Below are 25,103 nucleotides of genomic sequence, written 5' to 3'. Positions count from 1 at the left end.
CAAATTGCGCTCTCACAGGTTATTACAGAGGTCATGGAATTACAGAGAGTTGCAGAGGGCGGAGGGCAGAGGGCAGAGGGCAGAGGGCAGAGGGCGGAGGGCAGAGGGCAGAGTTACAGAGGGCAGAGGGCAGAGAGCAGAGGGTTAAGGGTAGATTTACAGAGGACAGAGGGCAGAGTTACAGAGGACAGAGAGCAGAGTTACAGAGGACAGAGGGCAGAATTACAGAGGACAGAGGGCAGAGTTACAGAGGGCAGAGCGCAGAGTTACAGAGGGCAGAGCGCAGAGGGCAGAGGGCTACGGAGAGATGCACACAGCTGCAGAGGGTTGCCAAAGGCCACCATCCACGCAAACGTCCACAGGCGCAAGCAGAGGTCACCACGTACGGGCAGATGATGTTTGGAGTATTCCTACCCTCTTCGATAATTATGAGCCATCCACGAGGCCCCAGTGGCGAGAAAAGTCGGGCACCAGCCATGCAGTCACCGACGCGTTCGTGGCATTCACGTCGCCGGGAGCACGTCAAACGCATGGCCTCCCACGGCGCCGCATGCGCTCTCCTTGAACCCGCACGAGCCGCAGCACGTAGCACATACCCGTCGTTCTTTCATTCTCGTATTGCTCTGCCAGAAACACCACCCACGTGGACTTGTCCACCGAGCGGATCGTGCCACGAGCCTCTGCGGCATCCGAGGCAGCTCGGCAACGACAAGCGAGCCTGAGCCCCACCTCCCTCCGTCATCCAAGCGACTGGTCCGGCGTCCATCGACCATGGCCCGCCAGCATTCAAACCGACCCGGTCGGCTCTCCCTCTGGCAAAAACAAAATGCGTGCGAAAAGAAAAGCGCCGAAAGAAATGCAATATCCCAAAACAGCAATCCGTCTCCGAGACGATGTGAGAACAAAGGAAACAACCGGACCGATAAATGGACCGGCCATGGCGGGGTGGACACAGGCGCTGCGGCCTCGTCGAAAGGCGAAAGAGTTGCATACATGTTTGGAGTGGGCGTGGCGTGACGGCAAACCCGTCAGCCAGCCTTGGTTCCCACTCCGGGTATCGTAAAGTCCCATTGCTCCGAGGTAACAGTTGCCCGCGGATGGATACTGCGTGTTTGCTGCCGTGTTGCGCCGTCGTGTCGTGCTGTCATGTTTGCGTCGTCGTGGTGCGCTGTCGTGATGCGTTGTCGTCGTGCTACGTCATGGTGCGTCGTGTTGCCATGATGCGCAGCCGCAGGGGGGGAGGGTAAAATAAAGGAAAGCCAAGGGCAAGAAAGTGAAACAGGAACGCTCGGTGGGAGGGCTCGCCTGCCGTGGCCAGCCAGGAGCATTCCGTCGCCGACGCAAGCGACGATGCGACGTACATCCGTCGAGGGAACGAACAGGGAAAAAAAAAAAAAAAAAAAAAAAAAAAAGACGACAGATCAGGCAAGCTAGGGGTCGCATGGCCGCAGTCGGTCTCGTCAATCGTCAATTTCGTCAAGAGGAGCGGAGAGGTTCCGTCGGCCGCGAGCCGGCAGAAGGATGGGCAGGGAAGACGGGTGGTGGCGCGCCCGTGGTTCGTCGGCGGCGTCGTCCGTCACAGGAAGCGGCGGACGTGGGCGGCGTCGAGCCAGCCGACGCGCTCGTAGGCGGTCCAGAGCTTCGACGCCTTGTTGACGTCAATCTTGCAGGCCTGCTGGGCGTCCGTCTTGCGAAACTCCTTGCCCCTGTGCAGGCACTGGAGGCGGCGCTCGAAGATGCGCCGCTTGCTCGTCAGGTACGTGGCGCAGTCGAGACGAAGGTTGCCGGCCAGCAGCACCTCGTCGGGGTGAAGCAGCGACCGGTGGGGGTCGTTGCCGAGGTCGATGGGCTGGCCCTTCCAGTCGACCTTGAGGCTGTTGGCCCTGCTCGGCAGCGTGTCGAGCGAGGGGCAGTAGTCGGGCAGCGCGGCAAAGTCCTTGTCCTCGCGGTTCGGGGCCACGACGCGCCGCGACGGCTCCGGCGTGGCGCTAAGGCGGCCGTGGGCGGGTCTCGCACCTCTCGCCGGGCCCGCGGCCGCGCCATCCTTGCGGATCCGCGTGGCACCCTGGCGCCCATGGTCGGCCGTCCTGGGGAAGCGTTCGGCGCTGCCGCTGCGGGCCTTGACGACGACGACGGGCTTGGCCGCGACGGGTCTCGTCGCGCGCGAGGGGAGCCGCAGCATACCGTGGCCGCGGCGGCCGGCGCGGCGATCGGCCTCGAGCAGGGCACGCTCCTGTCGCAGCCAGCCGCGGCGGTTCGTCGTGAAATGCTTCATGACCTGGGAGCGAAACGTCAAGGCGAGCTCGTACTCGTCCCGTCGAGGCGGGGCGAGGCCGGAGGCGAAGATGACAGGCGACCGGGCGCGCACGTGGTCGTCGACGATGCGGCGGTGGTGGAGATGCTGCTGCTCGAGCTCCGTCGGCCGGAAGAGCGGCGCCTGAGGGTGCATCGACGCCAGGTGCTCGTCGTTGGGGTAGAGAAGCGGATCCTTCTGGACGGCCCTCACCGACGACGACGACGACGACGACGACGAGGGCGAGCGCCGGTCGGCCGTCGCCGCCGCAGGCCCAATGGGGTTGCTGTCGGGCGAGACGGGAGGCGACATGGGCAGCGGCTGCCGCGCCGAGAACGGTCCACCTTTGCCATGTTTCGTCTCGGGGGGTGCCCGGTCCGAGAGGGAGGAATCGTGGGTGAAGCTGTCGTGGATGGCCTGGGGAGGAGACATGAGGCTGCTGACGGCGAACTTGGGCGCCTCCATGGGTTGGGCCGGGCGAGGCGGCGGGCCCATCGACGGGTGCAATGGACGCTTCGGATTCCGCTGCGGTTCGGAGGCCGATGACGACGGGGACGGCGGTGGTGGTGGATGAAAGTAGGAATAGAGCGTCGAGAGGTGAGGAGGCAATCGTTGGGCGGGATGCAGACGAGCAGAAGAAGTAGCAGCAGGCTCGGGGGCGATGGGAGGCTGATGAGGGTGCTGATGGGCTGGTTTGTCAGCCATGCTGTGGACGATGGATGCGTGGACGGACGCCGAATGACGTGGACGGGTGGCGATTTTTAGTGCCCAGGCAACCACGACAGGCGGGCGGAGATAATAGGTCAGGGCCGGATTTAAGTTTGCTGGTCCGAGGGTGGGAAAGGTGGGAGAGAGAGAGAGAGAGAGAGAGAAGGAGAATGGGTTGGGTGATGAGCAACAGAGAGTTTGCAGGCCAACGCGGGCGGCCGCTTCGATTTATCTTTGTGCCAATGACAAAGGCAGACCGAGGACTGGCGTGCGTGTATCGGCGAGGCGTGTACTGTCGGCACCGGCAGCAGCTGTGCTCGCACCGCACTGTAGGCGCAGGTGCAAGTAAGTGCAAGCAAGCACGTAATGGCGTGCGAGAACAGCACGACTCGACGGGAGGTGAGTGGGGCCGGCCGCTCGCTGGCTGAATGGGATCGAGCCCGTCGGGGAGGATGGTTCACAATGCCGGCGGCGGGCAATTGCGTCGGATGAATGTCGTCGACGGCCGATTGAAGCTTGGCGTAGGGCAATTGGTCACCGTCGCTGGCAATGCGGCAGCCGAGCAGCGAGCAGGTCGGGGTTGGAGGCGATGGCAACGGCGAGCGGGAGCACGCCTCGCAGAGGGTTTGGCCGGCCTTTTAGAGCGCCGCGGGCACGGCGGATGCACCGACGGATGACTCTGATCGATCTGACAGGCAGGCGAGCGGACAATCAGGGTAGGCAGTCAGTCAGGCTGTTGATACCCGAACCGAACAGCCGCCAGGCCGGGGTAGGACAAGAGGTGGCGCCGGCGAGTCACCTTGCGCAGGCACGCGCACGCCCCTGGCGAGGAGTGGTGGGGGGGCGGGACGAAGAACTGGACTGACGAGAGGGATGTGCAGCGTGCAAGTATGGGCGGCCTCGTCCAGGAGGCTTTGGAGGTACGAGGTCAAGGTCGGGCTGGCCGGATTTGTCCTTTTTCTCGGCTCGTCCAGATGCCGGCTCGTGCGGTTGGAGGCGGGCCAGGCAGGTAGGGCAATCCTGTGCGTCAGTCAATGTCGGTCAATGTCGGTCAATGTCGGTCAATGTCTGCCACTGTCGGTCAATGTCTGCCAATGTCTGTCAATTTCTGCCAATGTCTCCAATGTCTGTCAATGTCTGTCAATGTCTGCCAATGTCTGCCAATGTCTGCCAATGTCTGCCAATGTCTGCCAATGTCTGCCAATGTCTGCCAATCGTGCCGATGGGGGTGGGCGAGATGGCATAGGCGTGGCGTCGGCGGGCAGCGGAAATGATGTTGGGAGAAGGAGGAAGAAGGTGAGCGAAGGTCGAGGAATCGGGCGGCGGCGGCGAGGCTTTCAATGGAAGAAGAAGATGGTCCGTAGTCCGTCGTGGCCACTGGGCTGAGCGGGATTGGGATGCGGAGGTGTCGAACGGCCAAACGGGGAGTATCGCGCTTCGTGAGGAAGAGTGTTGCGTGGTTGTGGTTGGTGGGAGCGGACGGTGGGTGACGGTGGTGGGGTGTCGATGGTGGGTGTCGATGGTGGGTGTCGATGGTGGGGTGTCGATGGTGGGTGCCGATGTTGGGTGTCGATGGTGAGTGTCGATGGTGAGTGTCGATGGTGAGTGTCGAGGAAGGGCGGCAACGATGGCGAGCCCTCACCATGACGAGGGCAGGCGCTTGCTGGGTGTCGGCGCGGCGACAGGCTGCAGACCCCGTACGAGGCAGCACAGGCCGCCGATGGTACGACTGCAGGGCACCTCGAACGTACTTGAAGTAATTAATACAGCACTTGCCGTGGTGCCTTGCCATCGTGGGGTGCTCTGCATGGGCACCATTCGGCACCGCGTAGGCATCCGCCTGCACCACCCAACGTTGACAGGTGGCCAACCACCGTCCGCTCCCACTCTGCAGCCGGCGCTGTGCAGTCCTGCCCACTGCCTGCCCGGCACGTCAGGCTGCACCTGGCTGCGAAGCAGTCGACTTTTCTCTCAGGCCTCCGACACGGCCGTACTCACACCAATACCCACCCGACCCGACTTGGAGAGCATAGCATCCTACGTACGACGATGAAAAATTGAAATGTTGCGTCCTGGCTGCCAAGCCGCTGCTCTCACGTTCTAGATTCAGCGCCAGAGCTAGGCGACCAAAGACATTGTTCCCCCTTTCCCCAGAGAGAAGTCGTGGCAGGATTTGACGGTTATTCGTACTGTGCATGTAGATTGTCTCTGCAGGTACGTGTTGGTCGGTGTACGTGGTGCTGTGGGTGAAGTCTACGACTCCTCGTTCGACTTGCAAGTACTTGCATTGTTCAGTGCGAGTGCTTGCAAACTACAGCAGGTACTTCCGCCCATCAGCAGCTCGACAGTCACTGCCTCTCGCCGGTCGCTAACGACACGCCCTCCACGAGCCAGTCAGGTGCGACCGCCAGCGGTGGTCATCAGGCACACCAGGCGCCAGGCTAGCGCCTTGTAATTGGCTGCCAATGGGTAGTCCCAAGATAGCACCTGCCGCCAGTGAAAACCAAGGGGACCTGGTAACGTGCATGGGCAAGTACGATATCCGGCGGCAGGTGTGCTGTACTCGGTAGGCAGGTATGAATCCTCTCGAATCCGCCGACAAGGTGAACAATACCCACTCGAGCACCTACTTGCTTGAGTAAATTCATGTACCTACCTGCTTGAGTAAGTTCATGTACCTACCTTGAGGCACTTGAGTAAATTCATGTACCTACCTACTGTAGGTACCCACCACTCAAACTACAGGTACCAGCAATGCTTAGTGCTAGGTACGGAGTGCCTTGGTACCTATCGTATCCACCAGCGTACTCTTGCAACTACTGTACTTTATCGGCTTCGCGGTGGCGGTCGAGGTGCCTGTCGCTAGGTGCTGTTCATGCACTGTGCTAGGATCCCGTCGACGGCTCAGGGCTCGTCCGGCACACGCACGCCATACGATGCGAGCTATCGATGCCTCGGTGCTGACGCTGACAAGGTCCCAATTGCCTGTCCTCCTAGCTACTGGGCGACGCGCGCCATCAACGATTACCTTTCATGCCTTATCTATTCGGCACGTGTGAGCAGATGGTCAACAGGCGGATGGAGCAAGGGCATGTGCCCTCGATGTGGCATTTCGTCAGGAGCTGCGACGACGAAAATTCCGACGACAAATACCGATGCCACTGCTTTGCAGCATGGGGAGTCGGTACGGGCGAGTGCGGTCCTCGTACAGCGTGCTAGGTACCGCCCACGTCCTGATTCCTGAAACTTTAAATCGGACCAAGAGCCTGGGGGTGGGGGAGGGGAGGGTAGGGGACCCAAGTACGGAGTACGGCGCCGGCGGGACAGCATAACTAGTACCTAGTAGGTAGCCCAGCCCAGCTAGCGCAGCGCTGTAGAAGAGGGGTGAAGGGTTCGCCGTGGACCCTGGACCCTCCCTCGCCGCCGCCCAAGGGACCACGCATGTGACGTCGTGTCCCTCGTCCTCGCCAGGTTCGGGGACGTCGATTCGTCTCGCCTATTCCTCTCCCACTCTCCCCCTGCTGCGTCTACCGTCTCGCAATTGGCAGCAGCCGACCTCGACGAGGCCGGACCGCGGCAAGCAAGGCAAAGCAGGAGCACGAATGCGTCTCGATGCGACGAGGTACGAGCACGAACGGGTGGCAGCCACGGCCAATCTGCCAGACTCAATTGACTTTCCTAGCTCCCTCCCTTTCGGACGAGCAGGACCTCGTGACTCCGTCACACCCTCGTCAGGCCGTCACCTCGTTCCCCATTCAGCTTTCGCACCCCGCCCCTCGCCTCTCGCCGACCTGCGGCGTTGGCCAACGCACTGTGCGCGTGGCGGGTCCGCAGGGCCAGAGCAGCACGTACGCGAGTGCGACCAACGTATTTGCGTGGCGAAGGCAACTATCGAACGCCTGTACGGAGTACTCCGTACTCCTGGCTCAAATACGGTCCAAGGAGTGCTCAGTACACTCCGTCCGTACATGGCCGACATTTATGCGTGTCCATGCTTGCACCGACGGGGGACGATGGAAAAAGAAGGGATGAAATGCCAACGACGAGGACGCCGAAACAATGGGACCCAGGGCTCATGCTGCCTACTAAGTTACCAACAGTAGGTACTAGGTACCTGGTACAGGCCCCGACGACGAAAGCTACCCTTGCTTGATCAACCTTGCTTGATCAACGGGACGCCCAAGGTGCCAGAGCAACGTGTGTCTACGGGCACCATGCATCTACAGTGCGTATTGCCACCTCGTCGTGCCATGGTAATTAGTGCCTGGTGCCCTCCTTGTGCCCTCGAACCAGGGGAGGGGGTGGCGGCTCGTGCCAGCAGAGGCGCAGCTCCGCCCCTCGACGTGCAGCCGGCCCTGACGCTGCACGCCTGCTGCCCAAGGTGCCCGCGCCAGTCGAGTGCCAGCTGCATCCGATTCCAAACTCTCAAACTTCCCACCGCCGACATGGAGCGCGCATTGCGGGAAATAGTGGCGACAATCCGCGTCGCGCAGGTGGCGCGAGAAGACAACAGTTGTGGCCGTATCCAATTGCTCCCGATTGCGCTCGATTGCCGCAGCCTCTGCGTGTCCGGGTCGCGTCGGAGCAGCATGCGGCAGAGTCGAGCTGCCAGGGCTCCAGGTCAACGTCATCATCGGGCAGTAGGACATTGCCTATACTTACCTGGTAGGCACGTAGCACACGTAGCACGTAATGGTGATGGCACTAGAGGTCATTACTACTAGGTACCTTAGGTAGGTGCCTAGTACGGCAAGTACTGTCTGTACAGTAATTAGTTGTACAAGTACTTACTCCGGACTTCAGTACCCAGGTAATGGTCAAGTACTAGTACCTAAGTGCATGCAATTACACGTACGCACAGCGTGTGCGGCATGGTGACTGACTGTCGCAGGTGTAGGTACATGTACAACTACGCGTGCTCTGCGCTTGCACCTGTACTTACTCACTGTACTCCGTACGCCAAGGTATGGTTGCAAGTACGTAAGCATATGGAGTCGTGTTAATCTGGGAACAAGTGGCCAGGCCAGCGCCTTATCGTGCGCACATCAATCCATGCAACGGTGCACGAGCGTGCACAGCACCAAGTAATTACAGTAATACTTCTACCGTCCCAATTTCACGCTGGTCGGACAACAGTGTAGCGCGGTGCGGGGCGGTGCTGCTGGCAAATGGCACCTCAAAGAGTGCGGTACGAATACTGTGCATCGTGCTTGCCTGCTTGCTCTGCTTGCTGCTGCTAATATCAGGTCATGCCGAACCTTCGTGTGCTTACCAAAACCCAAGGACCTATAGCAGAACATAGGTACCTGGTACTGTGCAAGGCACTCACCGCTATACTGCTGCGCCAGTAGGCGGGCATGTATCGGGTACCACGCGCATGCTAGGCGTTCATCTGCCAGCCTGCACCGCCGCCTCGAGCACGCAGCTGCGACCGGGCACCTTGCTGTGCCGTGCTGCCGTACCAAGCCAATGTGTGGTCAGAACAGGTGGTCCTCCTGCCTTTGATCGTCTTTTGACCTGCTCCGCCAGCTTCACACATCAACAGGCCCCAACTGCTTCAACCTGACACGCCCACGCAGCTTCTCCATTACCCCTACAGTCACAGATGAGCCCGCGAGAAAGCAACCAACGAGGGCGTGCGCACCATGCACAAACATATACTGCAAGTACACGCACGTCGAACCTGGCATGCAGGGAGGGCAGGCTTGTGAAACGGCCCGGTCCCCTTCCCCTCCATTCCACACAGCTGCCCCTCCCCCGCTCCCTCCATCCCCTCCATCCCCTTCATTCCAACCGCTTCCAAGCAGGCGAAGCAGCAAGATGTCGGTGGGGTATCGTGATCGGGTCGCATGGCCGGCGGAGAGGCCCATGGTCCATCTTCCTTCGTGGGCGTGTGCTGACTGGGAAGGCAGCGTCCGCATGACCAGCTCGATCCATCCGACAACGTGAGCGGTGCACGTCGGGCAGCACCTCTGCTGGGCCTGCGTCCGACCCGTGGCCAGATGGCCCGATGGATGGAGGCGGCGTGAGCGAGGCCAAGTCCACCATGGGAGGCCTTTGTTCGCATACGCTGCACGCTCTCTGCACAGGTCCCCATCTCCCTCTGGCAGGCAAGATGGCCCATGAATCACGGCTCGCCGGTGTTTCCATGCACAACCCCGCCCGCCAGCGACCCCGCGGCGCCGCTCCTGGCATGCATCCAAGTGCAGCTGCACTCTTCGCTCTACGCCGATGGGAGTCCCTTCTGGCCCCTTGACGCTCCGTGACGCACGGGACCGCAAGACACAACGTTGAATAATACGATGATGTCGAAGCAGCGGGAGACAGGCGACCTACCAAGGAGTACGTGTATGTGCGTACGTTGGAGAAGATGCAAGTATGCACTAATTGTGTTTGCTCGAGTACTGGGTGCTGACAATCAATCAGCCGAAGCAGCGGGAGACAGGCGGCCTACCAAGGAGTACGTGTATGTGCGTACATTGGAGAAGATGCAGGTATGCACTACATGTGCTCGCTCGAGTGCTGGGTGCTGACAATCAATCCATGTCCCTCGAGCGCAGAATGCTTCGTAAAAGGACGGCTCCAAATCGAGAAGCCCATCAATCGACGAGCGTAGTGAGCAAGATACAATTGCCTTGCCCTCCGGCCTACATGCACCCCCAAGTATGTATTGCCATTCCCACCCAAAAAAGCAAGGGGAGTCGAGGAAATTCGCTGCACTTGAAATTATAGTTCAACGAACGCGTCGCAAAAACGCCTCCCGCCTTGGCTTGGTGGCTCGTTATCGGGAACTCCACCCGCCCAGAGGGCGCATTTACTAATGAGAATCATGCTGCGGAGTACGGAGTATTAATACTAATTTTATCTGATTCTAGAAGCTCTCCAGGAACAGAACGCTAGCTACCGAGTCGTGTCTGGGTTCATTTTTTCGCCAACCAAACGCGCTCCCTACTATAGGTGTACGACGAGTATCCGCCTGAAAATCTCCTCGGCGGCAGGGTTTTCGTCAAGATGCTCCGGGACACGTAGAAAATATCTGCATCTCTTCCTCTACCATCATACGGAAGAAACGAAAGCCCAAAGCTTTGACGGTCAAGAAGTGCTTGCCTCTCGATCCGCTCCATTCCCGGCCGCTTGATGACGACGGAGCCGTTTCGTCATCCTCCACCGCACCAGCGCGAGGATAGAATACAGGAGGTGACACGAAGCCGGAACTGTAATGCCAACCCCTCAACGGATTCCCCAGAGCAGCGGGTCCTCGAGGTAAAACAAGAAAAAGCCGGCATCCCGGAATGCTGGGGGTAGAAACTAAAACACCCTGAATTCGCCATCGACGGAGATCGGCACGCGCCGCGACCACCACCCCCCTACCCGTTGACGTCGGGCATATCCTCCATCCGTACAACACCGTGCTGCGAGCCGTCGCCATGGGCTGGGCTGATACCGTCAACGCCAAGGTGGCCGCCAGCCCCGTCGGCTACTGGTTCCATCTCGATGGCAGCGGTCATGTATGCTCATCCGACCGTCTTCCTGAGCGGGCTGTTCTGTTGTCGCTGACGGCGCTCTCGAAAAGCCCCGGCAACGCCACGGATCCTACTTCTTGACCGAAATTCGCGCCGGGCTCGCCAGCTTCTTCGCCATGGCGTACATCATCGCCGTCAACTCGGCCGTCGTCGCCGACTCGGGCGGCACTTGCGTTTGCCCGCGCACCAAGGAGGATCCCCTCTGCAACAGCGACGAGGCCTATGCCCTCTGCGTCGAGGGCATCAAGCGCGACGCCGTCACCGCCACGGCGGCCATATCCGCCCTGTCCACCTTCTGCATGGGCGTCCTGGCCAATCTGTGAGTCGCTTTTCCTCCCGAGACATGTTCCAGAACCATGCTCGCGGACATTGCGCTAACCATCGCCAGACCCGTCGGTCTCGCTCCTGGAATGGGTAGGTCGTCGCCGAAAGAACATGCTTGCGTGTCGCCGCCGCGTATTATGTGCTGACATTGCGTTCAAAGGTCTGAATGCGTACTTTACCTACACCGTCGGTAGGTTGACCCGGCCTCCCCCTTCCCGATCTCCTCCATTCCTGCCTTCCTGCATGTCGACTCTGGCAACCGGCCCCTGACGATGGATGAACGAACAGTCGGCCGGCACGGCAGCGGTCTCATCCCCTACCGAGTCGCCCTCACGGCCATCTTCATCGAAGGCTTCATCTTCCTCGGTCTCGCCATCTGCGGCATGCGTCAGTGGCTCGCCCGCGCCATTCCTCGCTCCATCAAGCTCGCGACGGCCGTCGGCATCGGCCTCTTCCTCGCCATCATTGGCCTCACGTACGGCGAGGGCATCGGCCTCATCGTCGGCTCCCGCACGACCCCGACCGAGCTCGCCGGCTGCTCGCCCCAGCACATCGACCCGGCCACCGGTACGTGCCCGAGCTGGAGCAAGATGCGCTACCCGGCCATGTGGCTGGCCATCTTCTGCGGCGGCTTCCTCACCGTCCTCCTCAGCCTGTACCGGGTCCGTGGCGCCATCATCATCGGCGTCATCCTCGTCAGCGTCATATCCTGGCCGCGGGGCACCTCGGTCACCTATTTCCCCGACACCCCCATCGGCGACAGCTCGTTTGCCTTTTTCAAAAAGGTTGTCGACTTCCATCCCATCGAGAAGATCCTCAACGTCCAGCAGTGGAACATCAAGGACCACGGCGCCCAGTTCGGTCTCGCGCTCATCACCTTTCTCTACGTCGACATCCTCGACTGCACGGCTACCCTCTACAGCATGGCCGGCTTCGCGGGACTCGTCGACCCCGTCACCCAGGACTTTGAGGGTTCCTCGGTCGCCTACATGGTCGATGCCGTCTGCATCTCCATTTCCGCCATCCTCGGCATGCCTCCCGTCACCGTCTTCATCGACTCCGGCGCCGGAATATCGGAGGGCGGCAAGACGGGACTGACAGCCGTCGTCACGGGTCTGTGCTTTTTCATCTCCATCTTCTTCGCCCCCATCTTCGCCTCGATCCCGCCTTGGGCGACGGGCTGCGTGCTGATCCTCATCGGCTCCATGATGGTTAGTTCCGTCACCGACATCAACTGGAAATACATGGGCGACGCCATCCCGGCCTTTCTCACCATCGCGCTCATGCCCTTTACCTTTTCGATTGCCGACGGCCTCATCGCAGGTGTTTGCTCCTACATGATCATAAACACCGTTGTCTGGCTCATCAAGGTGGCCACTCGCGGGCGCATCGTCCCGCCCAACATCGACGACAAGGAACCGTGGACGTGGCGGATCCCCGGTGGGCTCCTGCCGCCTTGGCTCACTCGCCTCCGTCGCAAGAACGGCGTCGGACACGAGGATCAACAAGGGAACGCGGGCGGTGATGGGCAGGATCCCAAGAGCAGCGGCGACCCCTATCCAGATGGTGGCTCGGATTCCGGTCGAGGTGCGGAAACCACAACGATCGTTGTGAAGGAATGATGCATCCGCCGCAGCCGAGGAGCATGGCCTCAAAGGGCTCACTTGGCCGTGAGCGTAGGCCAACATATGTGAGTGTGAGAGGCCGCGACCGGGACGGAGGCTCGTACAACTTGAAAGTGGACGCCGAGGGACCGTTCACGGCATGCCTACATTCGGAGGAGAAGTCATGGAGCATATAGAAGGATATAGAAAAGCTTTCATGTTCTCGTTTTCTCGTCGCCTCCATCAGGGCTGATATCATACATGATGAAAATGGCTTACACCATCAAGGCGATATGTTTCAACTCTCTGCCGTCGCGTCAGGATTGGTTCGGCAAGCAAAACATGGTGAGTGTACTTACCCTTCCACCTGGTGGCCAACCTTGGTCGGAGGATACGTGAAGGGTTCGCCTTCGTCCCTGCCGAGCCTCGCCTGTTCGTCCCGAACCTGCTTGGCGCGCTCGGCAAGCTTGGGAACGGGAGCCAGGTCAAAGTCGGAGTTGAGATGCCAGAACAGGGTGGATGAAATGCGGACCAAGGGACGGTCGGGAAACTGCTGCTTCCGTTTCTCGATCGTCTCGATCGTCTTGTCGTTGATGACGACCTCGTGGTATCCGGCCTTGACGAGGCCGCCGGTGGCATACTCGAGCTGCTTGCCAGCCTGGACGAGGAGGTAGTTCCCCGGAGGAATCTTGACGGCGATGCGGTCGCCCGTGTTGCGCGCCCAGATGTTGAGCCCGGGATAGCGGGAACGGCCGTGGATGGTGAGAAAGTTGAGATCCGTGTGGAAGCCGGCGAGGATGGTATCCTTGGCGCCGTACTTTTCCAGGTCGGAAGCCGTCGGGGCGAGGAGATGGGGTCTGCGGGTGCGAGCGTCGGTTAGCATCCTGCGGCAGACGCGTCAGGCGAGGGCCGGAGTGGAGGAGCCTTGGTGTACCCGTAGCGCGCAGCATCACTAAAGTACTCTGCCGGGAGTCCCAAGCCGACGGCGGTCATTTCCGAAAGCTTCGAGACGCTGTCGACGGTTCATGGTCAGCACGGGACACACACGACGCCAACGCAAGGCAGCGGCACGTGAGCGGGAGGATGCGGGGAGGAACCCACGCGTTCTTCATCGAGGTCCCCCACATGTCCATGGTCGGGGTCCAGCGAGGTTTGATGTGAGGCGCGTCGGGGACGACGTTGGGGGCGTTGAGGGAGGGGAAATCGGTCTCGTACGGGGGCCGGTCGGCCATGCGCCAGAAGAAGCGGCACTTGGGGTCCGGCTGGTGGCCGGAAATGTCGAGGGGTCGCTGGGAGGGATGGAGACGCCGGACGACGTCGAGGCAGGGCTCGTCGACGGCGCACTTTGGCTTCTCCGTGTTCTCCAGCGTGACGCCGATCTGGTAGCTCAGCTCAGGGCGCTCATCGTTGCGCAGGACATCGGACGGCTGGGCAAAGTAGTCCTCGAGCAGGTCCAGGAAGGTGTCGTTATCCTTGCTGTCGACGCGGGAGTCGTGCAGGACGAGGGCGCCGTAGGTGATGAGGGCATCGGCGGCTTTGGCACACTCTTGGCGAACCTCGGGCGAGTCTCGCGGCTTGTTGAGATAGACGTCGAGGTCGATGACGGGAAGGTTCATGTGCGAGGGGTCCATGTCGTGAGAGGTCCGTTGCTGGAAATTCACGACGCTTTCGATGGCGGCGGCCGGTGGATTTTCGAGCCTTGGGACGACAAAGGACGGGACGGCGTGAGAAGAGTATTTGTACAGGCGTACCACTGTGCGTCTTGCGTCTTGCACATGCAGCCGCGGTCGTACAGTATGTGGGATGGTGGGAGGCAGGGAGAAGGAGGAAATTTCGACAAGAAGCTTGGCCGTGGCAGCAACGGCGATGGCGAGGAGGTAAGTAGGTGCTTACCGCTGACCGGACGTCGGAGCCGGCCGATGGAGTCAGCGGATGGGGATGGATGGGGATGGATGGGGATGGGGATGGAGATGGATACGTTCGAGTGTCGTTCGAGGGCGTAGCCGTGCTCGTACGAGCGTTGAGCGTCACCTGCTCGAACGAAGCTAGCGAAATGCGAGAAATTTGCCAAGTTGGAGAGCCGAACAAGGGCAGGCAAGCGGTTATAGACGGCTTCGAGTCGATGCATCGGATCTACAGCACTCCTAGCACGAGCGAGCACAGCGGCCTGTTGTAGCAGTACAAGTACAGTAACTACGGCTAAAGCCAAGTACTGTGACTACTCCTAAGTGACGATTTCAATTTTGGTAGGGCTACAGTCACTTGACAAAAGTGACGATTCTGTTTTGGTAGCGCCACGGTCACTTGACAAAATTGACGATTCAGCTTTGGTAGGACTACTCCTACAAACCGAATCGATATTATTGCCACCCCAATGTACCACTGCAAAGTGAATCGACACCTTTGCCCCCCCACTATAGCTATTAGGCACACCGTGCTCCGTACTCCGTACAGTACTAGGTATTATTAGTGTAAGTGTACCTATTACAGTACTAAGGTAATGTACTAGGTAGTAATATGTGCAGTATATTTACGGAGCACCACCACACACTGATCGAGCACTGCACGGCGGTTGTACAGACGGGAGCAGCAATAAGTATTGCAGTACAACCTCCTGCATCAGTTGTACTTGTACCCCGTAGTTCGGAGCAAGTACAATTAAAAAGATATATCACCACACGGCACGGTACTGTATGCACTTGCTGCACGGAGTACATGTACAGTACCCCTACCAGTACTCCGTGCTAATGCAAGTGCATGTATTCCGTAGGTAGGTGTACTTGCATGCGTGCACTTACTGTACATGTGCAATGTACTTGCTTGATGCTCCATTCTCGGTACAAATACTCCGTACAGAGTGCCTATTACCTAGTAGTAAGCATTTACTACTTGCACATATTCAAGTACTTACACATACTTGCCTAGTACTAACACCTACGGTAGGTATTACCTGGTACATACTTGCTGGTAATGTGCAGGAGGGGACAAAGGTATCTATCCCGGGAGATGTTGCTTTCCTTGGAGATTACATGGGAAGATACTTGGCCGGCGTCAAGGAAGTCGTCCTACTTAAGGAAGTCGTCCTACTTAAGGAAGTCGTCCTACTTAAGGAAGTCGTCCTGTTTAAGGAAGTCGTCCTACGTAAGGAAGTCGTCCTGCTTAAGGAAGTCGTCCTACGTTAGGAAGTCGTCCTACGTAAGGAAGTCGTCCTGTTTAAGGAAGTCGTCCTGTTTAAGGAAGTCGTCCTACGTAAGGAAGTCGTCCTACGTCAGGAAGTCGTCCTATATAAGGAAGTCGTCCTACGTAAGGAAGTCGTCCTACATAAGGAAGTCGTCCTACATAAGGATGTCGTCCTACGTAAGGAAGTCGTCCTGCTTACTAAGGAAGTCGTCCTACTTGCTGCATAAAGGGCATCCGCCGCATTTTTCAACAAACAACTCTTGCAGTGAGGTACGCTAGATATTGCACACACATGGACTCGCCGAATGGCACACACATGGACTCGCCGAATGCATAGAGTGTCCATCTTGATAAATATTGCGCCCTGCTCCGCCCGGAATGCCAGCGGTGATGATTGATGGCCATCGAGAAAACCAGATTCGACGACCAGGCAGGTATCCGGACGTATACATGCCGTCGACTCGCGGAAGCAGGCACGATCGAAAGAGACCCTTCCCTTTCCCGACCCCATTACTGTCGTATCTCGGCCGGCCCGGCTATTTTCCTTTCTAGAGGTAGCTGTACTTTGCATCTGTGCCTGTAGGTGAGGATGTAGGTGTACCTGTACTCCGTGAGTGTGCGGTGCCCTGTACCGACACAGCACTCGAGGCACCAAGCCGCCACCCCATCCGCAGTTGCCACCGCTTCAGTATACCTTCTACAGCGTGGCGATGCAAACTCTTCCACCCAACATGCTTCTCGTCCGTGTCCCACCGACGCGGGGAAAATCATTCACATCATTCAGTGCGACGCGCCGCCAGCTTGAGATGGAGCGGCCGAGACCAGGTCGGGGTAGACGATACTATTGATTATTGTTTGAATTTCCCACGACAGACCGTCGTCGAGTCGAACGCGAGCGATGGCGGATTTCATCTTGACTCGTTTGCCACGCCTCGACGAAATCATCATCAACTCAGACCGTCGTCGAGTCGAACGCGAGCGATGGCGGATATCATCTTGACTCGTTTGCCACGCCTCGACGAAATCATCATCAACTCAGACCGTCGAGTCGAACGCGAGCGATGCCGAACTTCATCTTGACTCGTTTGCCACGCCTCGACGAAATCATCATCAACTCAGACCGTCGTCGAGTCGAACGCGAGCGATGCCGGATATCATCTTGACTCGTTTGCCATGCCTCGACAAAATCGTCATCTCCAGTCATCTCCATCTTCAACGTCATCCGCCCCTTTCTTCCCCTTCCCCTTCCCCGATTGTATTTACTCGGGGGACTTGCAGAGAACATTCTGGCCAGCGACGGGCAGGACGCAGCAGGCCGCCTCCTTGGTGCCGCACTTGGTCTGGAAGTCGTTGGCGTCGGTAGGTGTTCCGGAGACTGTTCTCTCGTCAGTACTGACATCGTCACCTGCACCGGCACCAGCTTCACGTGGGAGTATAGGAGCATCATGGAATCGATCCATCACCACCAACACATACCTGAGTCGCAGCCGAGCCCGACGATGCCGAGCAAGACGGTCGTGCAGCACTGGGCGTTGGTGTACAGCGCGCCCGAGCAGACGGTCGATGCGCGCTCCTCGATGGCCGAGCCGGGAGCGGCCATGGCGATGCCGGCGACGGCGGCCAAGACGGTGACGATGGAGAACTGCATTTTTGCTTTTGGTCGTTGGAAAGTGAAGCGTTGAGGGAGGTGAGTGGAGGATTGAGGCAAGGTTTTCTTTGATGATTGAGCTGATGTCCGACTGCCTTCGTTGCACAATGGACACGACGAAGCACCTCTTTTATACCCGTCTCTCTCTTCATCTGGAGTCGAGCTCACAAAGCACGTGCAGGGGTCTTGGTCTTGGTCTTGGTGCTTCACCTGCCACGTCGGTTCATCGAGGGCGACGGGAGTGTCTCACCCAGGGCCTCGCCGCCCTCGAACAAGTCATGTTTGTGCACGGCACGGCACGGCAGTTGAAGACAGGGGGCCATCGCCACGCCTTGCTCCATCTGTCCCTGCATGTACTTGCCGACGATCCATGGCACCCACGCATGCGCATGTACATGCACGTTGGTGTGACCCCTTGGCTCGTTGCGTCCACGCATATGCACCTGCGTCATCGCTTCCGCCGGAGAATGGCAGCCGTCCCCCTCGACGCTTCGTCAAGCAACCGAGCGCAGCCTGGTGAGCATCGCCATGCATGGTGGAAAACAAGGGTCATGCGGCAAGTCCCATCGCCGTTTCGACTTGACTTATCTCGAGATATGTGGCTAGTCTCAGACCATGTTTCTCGCCGTTGAGCGACCGAGACTCCCCCACAGGAGGGACCACATGGGGACTATTGTCAGCATCGGATGGAATGCCTCGCATGGAACTTGGGCAAGTTGGTATTGGCGAGCCTTGCAGCTGACGCCCAACACTCTTCGGCACCTCCTCACCGACGATTTGGAAATGCCTCCCTGTCTTGCTCCGGCAGACTCGTCATAAACAGGAGAATTTGAAGGCTGATGCGAAAGAGCCGTCGAAGAGTAGGGCCGGCTCTTCTCACGAGCGAGGGCGGCTATGCAATGCCTATCCGCAGACACTCTCCAAACACGTTGCTTGTCCGCGGCTTTGGAACTGGCGTGCCGCCCGGCATGTTCCCCGTTGACCACCAACGTCCTGGCTGGGGGGTGTCGACGACAATCCACGGCCGACAGACGGAGGGGAGCTTCGACACGCTTCGTCCCTGGCGCAGGCGACTGCCAGCAAGCTGCCGGAAAGCGTACCTGAACGTGCTCCAGCTTGTCCCTCGGTAGTCGTGAGGTTGGTGGTCGGTTGGGTAAACGGCACTTGTTGTCTCAGCCTACACCCCTGCCCACCACTAAGATCAGGAACGGCACCCCTAGGCATTCAACAAGATCCAACAAGTGCATATAGTATTGGACGACTGGGAGGCTATTCTGCGGCTATTCTTGCATCCGCACAATCCGCATTGCTCGGAAACGCCTTCTCGGTCGCATATTCGGCGTGAACCGTCCAACTTGCATCGTCGTCCAATGCCAACTCAACTTGCCATCCCTTGACTGCTGTCCCTTTTCTTCACCACGGAGCAAGGCGATGATAAATCCGTGGCACTGAAACATTTTCGACCAGTTGAATTCGAGTCCAGCCATGGTACGTACAATTCTTCACGCATACCGGCACAGCACGTACTAGAGACGCTGGAAACGTGGTATTATGAGCATCACTCCGCGTGGCAAAAATCTCACTCTCAACGATGGGCATGGATTGACAGACATGATGAACAGACCGAAGATGCTAATGCCACTCCGTCTGCAAACAATAGACGCATACGTACTGTGCTGTGTATGGTATGGTAGTGCACCTTCCCATGAGAGGCTCGCGACACCATCGACGATCAAATTCATCCGCTTGATAACTGACGAGGGGGAACAGGGAGTCCCGGACATGAGGGTAAATGGAGCACCCGAACCTGCCTATTGAATGCATCGAAAAGAGTTGATGTTCCCGGATATTTGCTTTTGGCTTTTGCCTTCAAGTACAAGCAAGAAATAATGCGCAGATTTGATAGCTCTCTTCCCTCCCTCGTTGGGCCCGTCTGGTCCTTTTCGTCCACAACATGGAGACGTTGCCGTCATCAACCGTTACATTCACGGCAGCAAAATAGCAAGGCCAATGAGGATTGATGTCAATAAAGCCCCTACATACAGAGCATCTGCTTTTTTTTTGTTTTTCATGTGAGCAACCATGTTTTCTACAGACTCCGTCTTAGCAGCCGGAGCATTGAAAGCGAACAAGATACAGGGTAGCTGTCTCGACCCACGAGGTTCCTCGCCCACCCGCGTCCTAGGATCAACGAGCCGAGCCATGAGCGGGATCAATCGCGCATGGGCAAGAAGTTTACTGTTCCAGCTCCGCTGAGAATAGCAGCAAGTTTCATGCAAGTTGCCGCGGCGACCTCGGCGACCTGTCGAAATACCGCCACCGCACGAGTCAACGAAACAAGGTCTTACATCTCATTGCTCGTCCTACGAACAATACCGGACCCAAGGCAGCAAAGGTCCGGGCCAATATACACAGAATTCGCTATTCCCGCAAAGTCACCTTCTTGGCGCGCACCTCATGCACCTTTGGCCGCCCGCTCCGCCTCCAGCTCCCTCTCGGCCTGCTGGTAATACTTTGCCGTGTCCACACCGTGCTGGTCGTGATTGACAAAGTTGAACCACGGCACCGTGCTCAGCAAAAGTGCCGAGTACCTGCTCTGTCGGGCCGCGACGCCTTGAAGGTATGGGCTCAGCTTGCTCTCGCCGTACAGCGGCTGCCCGGCCTTGACCCTATCGACCATCTCGCGCATGTCCATCCGCACCTCGCGCTCGTTCTCGGTCGCGCCATAGAAGCGCACTGCACATCAATCGTCAGCTACCTTTGCCAAACTTCTACTTGAAATCTCGCTCCTCTGCCCGCGAGAGCATGTCGGCGACGCGAGGGAGGGAGAAGCGTACAGCTGGAGCGCTGGTAGAAGTAGAGGAAGCCACCGGCGAGACCGACGAAGCCGGCTAACCTCATCGCCTTGGCGAAGCCTCCTCTTCCGACATGAGAGGGCGCAAACTTCTCGAGGGCGAGCAGCGCAGCCGGGGCAAAAGCGGCGGCGGTCGCGCCGGCCACGTAGTCCGACGTCCGAGCATATCCAACGACGCGCTTGAAATGGCTGCTGTCTCGTCAGCTCGCCTATCCATTGGGTCCATTCGATTTAAAACCATGGGAGAATTCCATCGACTGCTCGCGCCATCGTTTGGAGGGGTGGGCGTCCTGCAGATACGTACGGGTCATTGTCGATGAGCTAGAGTTGATCAAAGGTCATGGTCAGTCGCTCCGAAGTTGCACTGCGAGGTTGGCCACGGAACATTACCGGATACTGCGTCTGGACGACCTTGCTCGTTCCGACATAGGTCGATTGGCTCGGTTTCGTCGTCGTCTCGGCCATTGTGCAGCTGCTTTTCTCCCTCGTCGAACGATCTCAGTTGAACGAGGCTCCTACATGGCCATCGTCTCAAGGCGAAGCTGCGGTGGAGGCTGGGCGCCTCAGGACACAGTCACGTGATGCGGCAATCACAATAGTTCCAAGTGATGAGTCAGCAGCTGGTCAAAGGCCAAGGCACCTCATTACAAGTACTCCCTACCCAATATTAGTAAGCAAGACGGTATGTCGTGACGCTGGCAACGAAGTCGCGTTCCCCGCCAGCAAGTCGCGTTAAGAGCTTCACACATTCACACCAACATTCATGCATACACAGCCAACTCTCGACTTTCATATGACGCCTGCATGACCTGACCTCGGATTTTCTATCGGAAAAAACTACACGAGAATGCCTTCTGCAACCGCGTCGGCACCTCCCCGCCATGACGCACTTGACAACTATACCGTCGATGACCTCTCCGACGACCCGTTCGCGTCGCCGAGCCCGCCATCCTCGGCGAAGCGAAAAGAGCCGAGCTCGAGCGGCCTCGGCATCGACGAGGAGGTCTCCGTAAAGAAGCGCGCGCGCGTACCCAACGTCAAGCTTGACGAGGAACGGCTCCTCGGCCCTGCAGGCATCCCGAAACTGCGCGAACGCGCCGGCAGCCTCAAGATCAAAGGCAAGGGCCACGAATTCTCCGACACGGCACGCCTTCTTTCCTTTTATCAGCTCTGGCTCGACGACCTCTTTCCCAAGGCCCGCTTCCTCGACGCTCTAGCCATGGTGGAAAAGGCCGGCCACAAGAAGCAAGTCATGGTGGCGCGGGATGGCTGGATCAAAGAGGGCAGTCAAAAATCCCACGTGCACGACGACGACAATGAGGACGATGACGACGGTGGCAAGACATTGCCGTTGATGGATGAGAAGGAGGGCACGGGCGCGGTCGAGGGCAGTGGAAGCAGGCCGGGTGAGCAACCAGCCAGGCCGCAAACACCACAGTCAGACACGGAGGTGCCCGATGCAGACGATCTTTACGGCGTCACGCCACGACGTCCACCTGCTCGTGAGAATGCATTCGATGAGGATGATGTCGACGCTCTGCAAGCGGAGGCGGAGGGATGGGGCAACCCTCAGGCTCAGGCACGACGGCCACGGCCACCACCATCGACGAACGAGGACGAGGACGACTTGGATGCCTTGATCGCCGAGGCCGAGGGGCAAGATGTACGCCAAAACGTGCACCCGTCGGGCGACGGTTCCGGCGGCAAGGAGAGCGGATATGATTTTGACGAGGAGGAGGCAGCGATGCACGAGTTGGAGGGGGCATGATGGGGACGAGCAACAGAATCAATTTACCTTTGCTCGCCACCTCGCCAGGCGACGGATCCATCAAAGCGAGGGACGGTGAATTTTTGACGAGGCAGCGATGGACGAGTTGGAGGGGCCATGATGCGGACGAGCAACAGAATCAATTTATCCTTGCTCGCCACCTCGCCAGACGATGGTGAATTTTCGACGAGGAGGCAGCGATGCTCGAGTTGGAGGGGCCATGATGCGGACGAGCAACGAAATCAATTTCATCTTTGCTCGCCACCTCGCCAGGCGACGGATTTTCCATGAAGGCGAGGGACGGTGAATTTTCGACGAGGAGGTAGCGATGCAAGGGTCCATGATGGGGACGAGCAACAGAATCAATATATCTTTGCTCGCCACCTCGCCAGGCGACAGATTTTCCATCAAAGCGAGGGACGGTGAATTTTCGACGAGGCAGCGATGCACGAGTTGGAGGGGCCATGATGCGGACGAGCAACGAAATCAATTTCATCTTTGCTCGCCACCTCGCCAGGCGACGGATTATCCATCAAAGCGAGTGACGGTGAATTTTCGACGAGGCAGCGATGGACGAGTTGGAGGGGCCATGATGCGGACGAGCAACAGCATCAATTCATCGTCGCTCGCCACCTCGCCAGGCGACGAATTTTCCATGAAAGCGGGGGACGGTGAATTGTGCATGAATGCAGGCCATACTCTCATTCAAGCCGGTTTCTCATCATGCTTGTATACCCATCCATGACGAATATCGAGTAGCGCGACGGAAACCCAAAGTACGGCTTCCAAGCACGCCGGTCAACTCGCCAGGCGACGGATTCTCCATGAAACCGAGGGACCGAGGGACGGTAAATTGTACATATAGCAGGCCATATCGGTCAACTCGCCAGGCGACGGATGTTCCATGAAACCGAGGGATCGTGAACTGTACATATAGCAGGCCATATCGGTCAACTCGCCAGGCGACGGATGTTCCATGAAACCGAGGGACCGTGAATTGTACATATAGCAGGCCATATTCTCATTCAAGCCGATTCATCATACTTTGTGTACCCATCCATCACGAATATACTACAACCAGAGTAGCGCGACGGAAACTGCAAGTGCACTTCGAAGCACGCCGGTCAATTCGATCGATCCTTGACGCCCGTCCATCGACGCTCTCAAAAGTAAAAAGATGCCCACCCGTTCATTCACGGCAGGCGGAGGCGCTTCGACACGCCGCCGCCGCCGTTCTGTCTGCCTCGCCTCAGCCTCTTGGCCACCTTCAGGACGTAGGTCCCCTTGGACGGCTGCTCCACCGGCGGAATGCCATGATTGGTTTCGCGGACGGCCCGGCCCTCCCGCTGTCGGATCCTCCGCTCCTCGACCTTCAAGGTCCAGAGAAGAGCGAGGAGGACCTCGCTCGAGGGCAAGGCGACGCCCCTCCAACACCGCACCAGCTCGCTCACTTGTTCGCGCGTCGCACCGGACTCGCTCGGCAAGTACAGGAACCGATCATCGCATCCTTGGGCAGAGGCCAACCGCATCGCCACCATCGTCGCATCCATCAGGGGACGCGCCAGATTGGGGCTGCTGGATAGGATCTGTCTAATAGACTTGAATCTCAGCATCTTGGACGTGCAGCTCGAGGCCGTGGTCCGCAGCGGCGAAGTTGCTCGCTGCCACAATGTCGGAGGCGACGTGGTTTGCTTCGTCGTGGAGGAAGTCGTCCATGTTGAAGAAGTCGAAGCCGTTGCCGGCGGGATAGTCACCAGCCATATAATCGTCGCCAAGAGTCGAGGAGATGGGAGAAGAGAGAAGCCCGCTCTCGAGGACATAGCGATCTGCGTCAGCGGCCGTCGGCATGCCGAAAGAATGGCCGACGCCGAAGCCAGGGTCGCGTGGAGGAAAATAGTCCAGGCCAAGGGGGGCGACGCCGGAGTCTGCGAGTTCAGGAACGACTTGGGCAGCTCCGCCGACGTTTGACACTGCAGGTCGCACAACATCTCTGCAGGACGTTGTGTCAAGTCGGGGGAGGAGGCCAAGGCAGCTTCGCTGGACGGCATCTCCGGCGCCGCCGACGGGGCGTCGGGGACGGGGCTGCGCTCGGGCGAGATGGAGGCGGGGTTGACGGTGGGGATGGCCGTCGAGAGGATGAGGCCGTCGACCCGAGGCGTCGGCGTCTTGGGCTTGTCCTGGGGGCCGAAGAGCTGCTGGGACAGGGTGACCTGGTCGTCGCGGAGGGAATCGAGGGGCGACGAGGATCGGGTGGAGACGCCCGAGTCTCGGCGGACGCGGTTGAGCTCCTCGACGAGGGCGAGGTTGGCCTTTTGGGCGTTGAGGAGGAGCGTCTCGAGCTCCTTGTTGCGCTTCTCGAGGGCCTCGACCTCGAGCCGCTTGCGTTCCCTCGAGGACTGGGCGGCGCGGCGATTGCGCAGGACGCGCTCGACGCGGCGCTGCTCCTTTTCGTCGTCTGTCTTGGCTCGTTTCCTGGCGGCGTCGGGTCAGCAGGGCTACAACGATGGGTTGGGGTGAGGGTGGAGACGGGCGACGGGCGACGGATGCTCACCTTGGAGGGAGGTTGGTCTTGGGTTCCGGGAGGACTTGACCCCACGACTTGCGTTTCTTGGCCTTCTTCTCCGAGCCGGCGGGGGTCTCGTCGTCGAGGTCATCCTCGGTGTTCTCCTCGGGCACGACCGAGAGTCGTGACCTGTCGTCCGAGTAGGACTGGGGCGTCATCATCTCGAGCGGGTTCATCGTGCTCGCCGAGGAAGGCGTGGTGGGGGTGAAGAGGGACGTGAGGTCGTCGCCCGAGGCCGGGACGTACGCCTCGAGCGGCGACTGCTCGTACTTGACGGTCGGCGAGGTGGACTGAAACTCCATCTTTGCCGGACGTGCGTGGTTTGAAGGAGGGGGGGGGTGGGTGTGCGTGGTTGGGCGTTTAGGGCTTCGTCCTCATGTGGACTGGTCCGCTGGTCTGTTATGTAGCAGCAGCCGTCTTGGTGCTTGTGATGTAGCTGCAGCCGTCTTGGAGGTTGTGATGTAGCAGCAGCCGTCTTGGAGGTTGTGATGTAGCAGCAGCCGTCTTGGAGGTTGTGATGTAGCTGCAGCCGTCTTGGTGATTGTGATGTGAGTGTGTTAATGGTTGAATATTATGTATGCTGGCAGAGAAACGAAGGGGGGAAGAATGAAGCAAAAGAGGCCCGATCCCTCTCTAAA

At 58.8% G+C, this 25,103-nt stretch overlaps 7 protein-coding genes across 7 annotated transcripts; 2 read left to right on the top strand and 5 right to left on the bottom strand.

Moving 5' to 3' along the window:
* Positions 1-1,576: 1,576 nt before the first annotated feature.
* Positions 1,577-2,998, bottom strand: DCS_05801 (SWIRM domain-containing protein; the record flags this gene model as incomplete). The annotated part of the gene is made up of 1 exon (XM_040803102.1): positions 1,577-2,998. One exon carries the CDS (start codon positions 2,996-2,998, stop codon positions 1,577-1,579), a length of 1,422 nt encoding a protein of 473 aa, XP_040658135.1.
* A 7,430-nt stretch (positions 2,999-10,428) lies between these two features.
* Positions 10,429-12,470, top strand: DCS_05800 (uncharacterized protein; the record flags this gene model as incomplete). The annotated part of the gene is made up of 5 exons (XM_040803101.1): positions 10,429-10,509; positions 10,575-10,843; positions 10,913-10,938; positions 11,009-11,038; positions 11,137-12,470. The coding sequence occupies 5 exons, from the start codon at positions 10,429-10,431 to the stop codon at positions 12,468-12,470; spliced, it is 1,740 nt and encodes a 579-aa protein (XP_040658134.1).
* A 257-nt stretch (positions 12,471-12,727) lies between these two features.
* Positions 12,728-14,083, bottom strand: DCS_05799 (uncharacterized protein; the record flags this gene model as incomplete). Its single annotated transcript, XM_040803100.1, has 4 exons — positions 12,728-12,758; positions 12,812-13,309; positions 13,387-13,464; positions 13,554-14,083. The coding sequence occupies 4 exons, from the start codon at positions 14,081-14,083 to the stop codon at positions 12,728-12,730; spliced, it is 1,137 nt and encodes a 378-aa protein (XP_040658133.1).
* Positions 14,084-16,891: 2,808 nt separating this feature from the next.
* DCS_05798 (uncharacterized protein) lies at positions 16,892-17,280 on the bottom strand (the record flags this gene model as incomplete). Its single annotated transcript, XM_040803099.1, has 2 exons — positions 16,892-17,052; positions 17,109-17,280. The coding sequence occupies 2 exons, from the start codon at positions 17,278-17,280 to the stop codon at positions 16,892-16,894; spliced, it is 333 nt and encodes a 110-aa protein (XP_040658132.1).
* Positions 17,281-19,735: 2,455 nt separating this feature from the next.
* Positions 19,736-20,599, bottom strand: DCS_05797 (NADH-ubiquinone oxidoreductase 21 kDa subunit; the record flags this gene model as incomplete). Its single annotated transcript, XM_040803098.1, has 4 exons — positions 19,736-20,016; positions 20,118-20,323; positions 20,439-20,455; positions 20,525-20,599. The coding sequence occupies 4 exons, from the start codon at positions 20,597-20,599 to the stop codon at positions 19,736-19,738; spliced, it is 579 nt and encodes a 192-aa protein (XP_040658131.1).
* Positions 20,600-20,981: 382 nt separating this feature from the next.
* DCS_05796 (uncharacterized protein) lies at positions 20,982-21,902 on the top strand (the record flags this gene model as incomplete). The annotated part of the gene is made up of 1 exon (XM_040803097.1): positions 20,982-21,902. The coding sequence occupies one exon, from the start codon at positions 20,982-20,984 to the stop codon at positions 21,900-21,902; it is 921 nt and encodes a 306-aa protein (XP_040658130.1).
* A 1,590-nt stretch (positions 21,903-23,492) lies between these two features.
* DCS_05795 (Transcriptional activator hac1) lies at positions 23,493-24,767 on the bottom strand (the record flags this gene model as incomplete). Its single annotated transcript, XM_040803096.1, has 3 exons — positions 23,493-23,892; positions 23,946-24,374; positions 24,454-24,767. 3 exons carry the CDS (start codon positions 24,765-24,767, stop codon positions 23,493-23,495), a joined length of 1,143 nt encoding a protein of 380 aa, XP_040658129.1.
* Between the last annotated feature and the right edge of the window lie 336 nt (positions 24,768-25,103).

This window comes from Drechmeria coniospora, chromosome 02 (genome assembly GCF_001625195.1).
Source record: "Drechmeria coniospora strain ARSEF 6962 chromosome 02, whole genome shotgun sequence".
NCBI lineage: Eukaryota > Fungi > Ascomycota > Sordariomycetes > Hypocreales > Ophiocordycipitaceae > Drechmeria > Drechmeria coniospora.
This window is presented reverse-complemented; position numbering and strand designations above follow the sequence as displayed.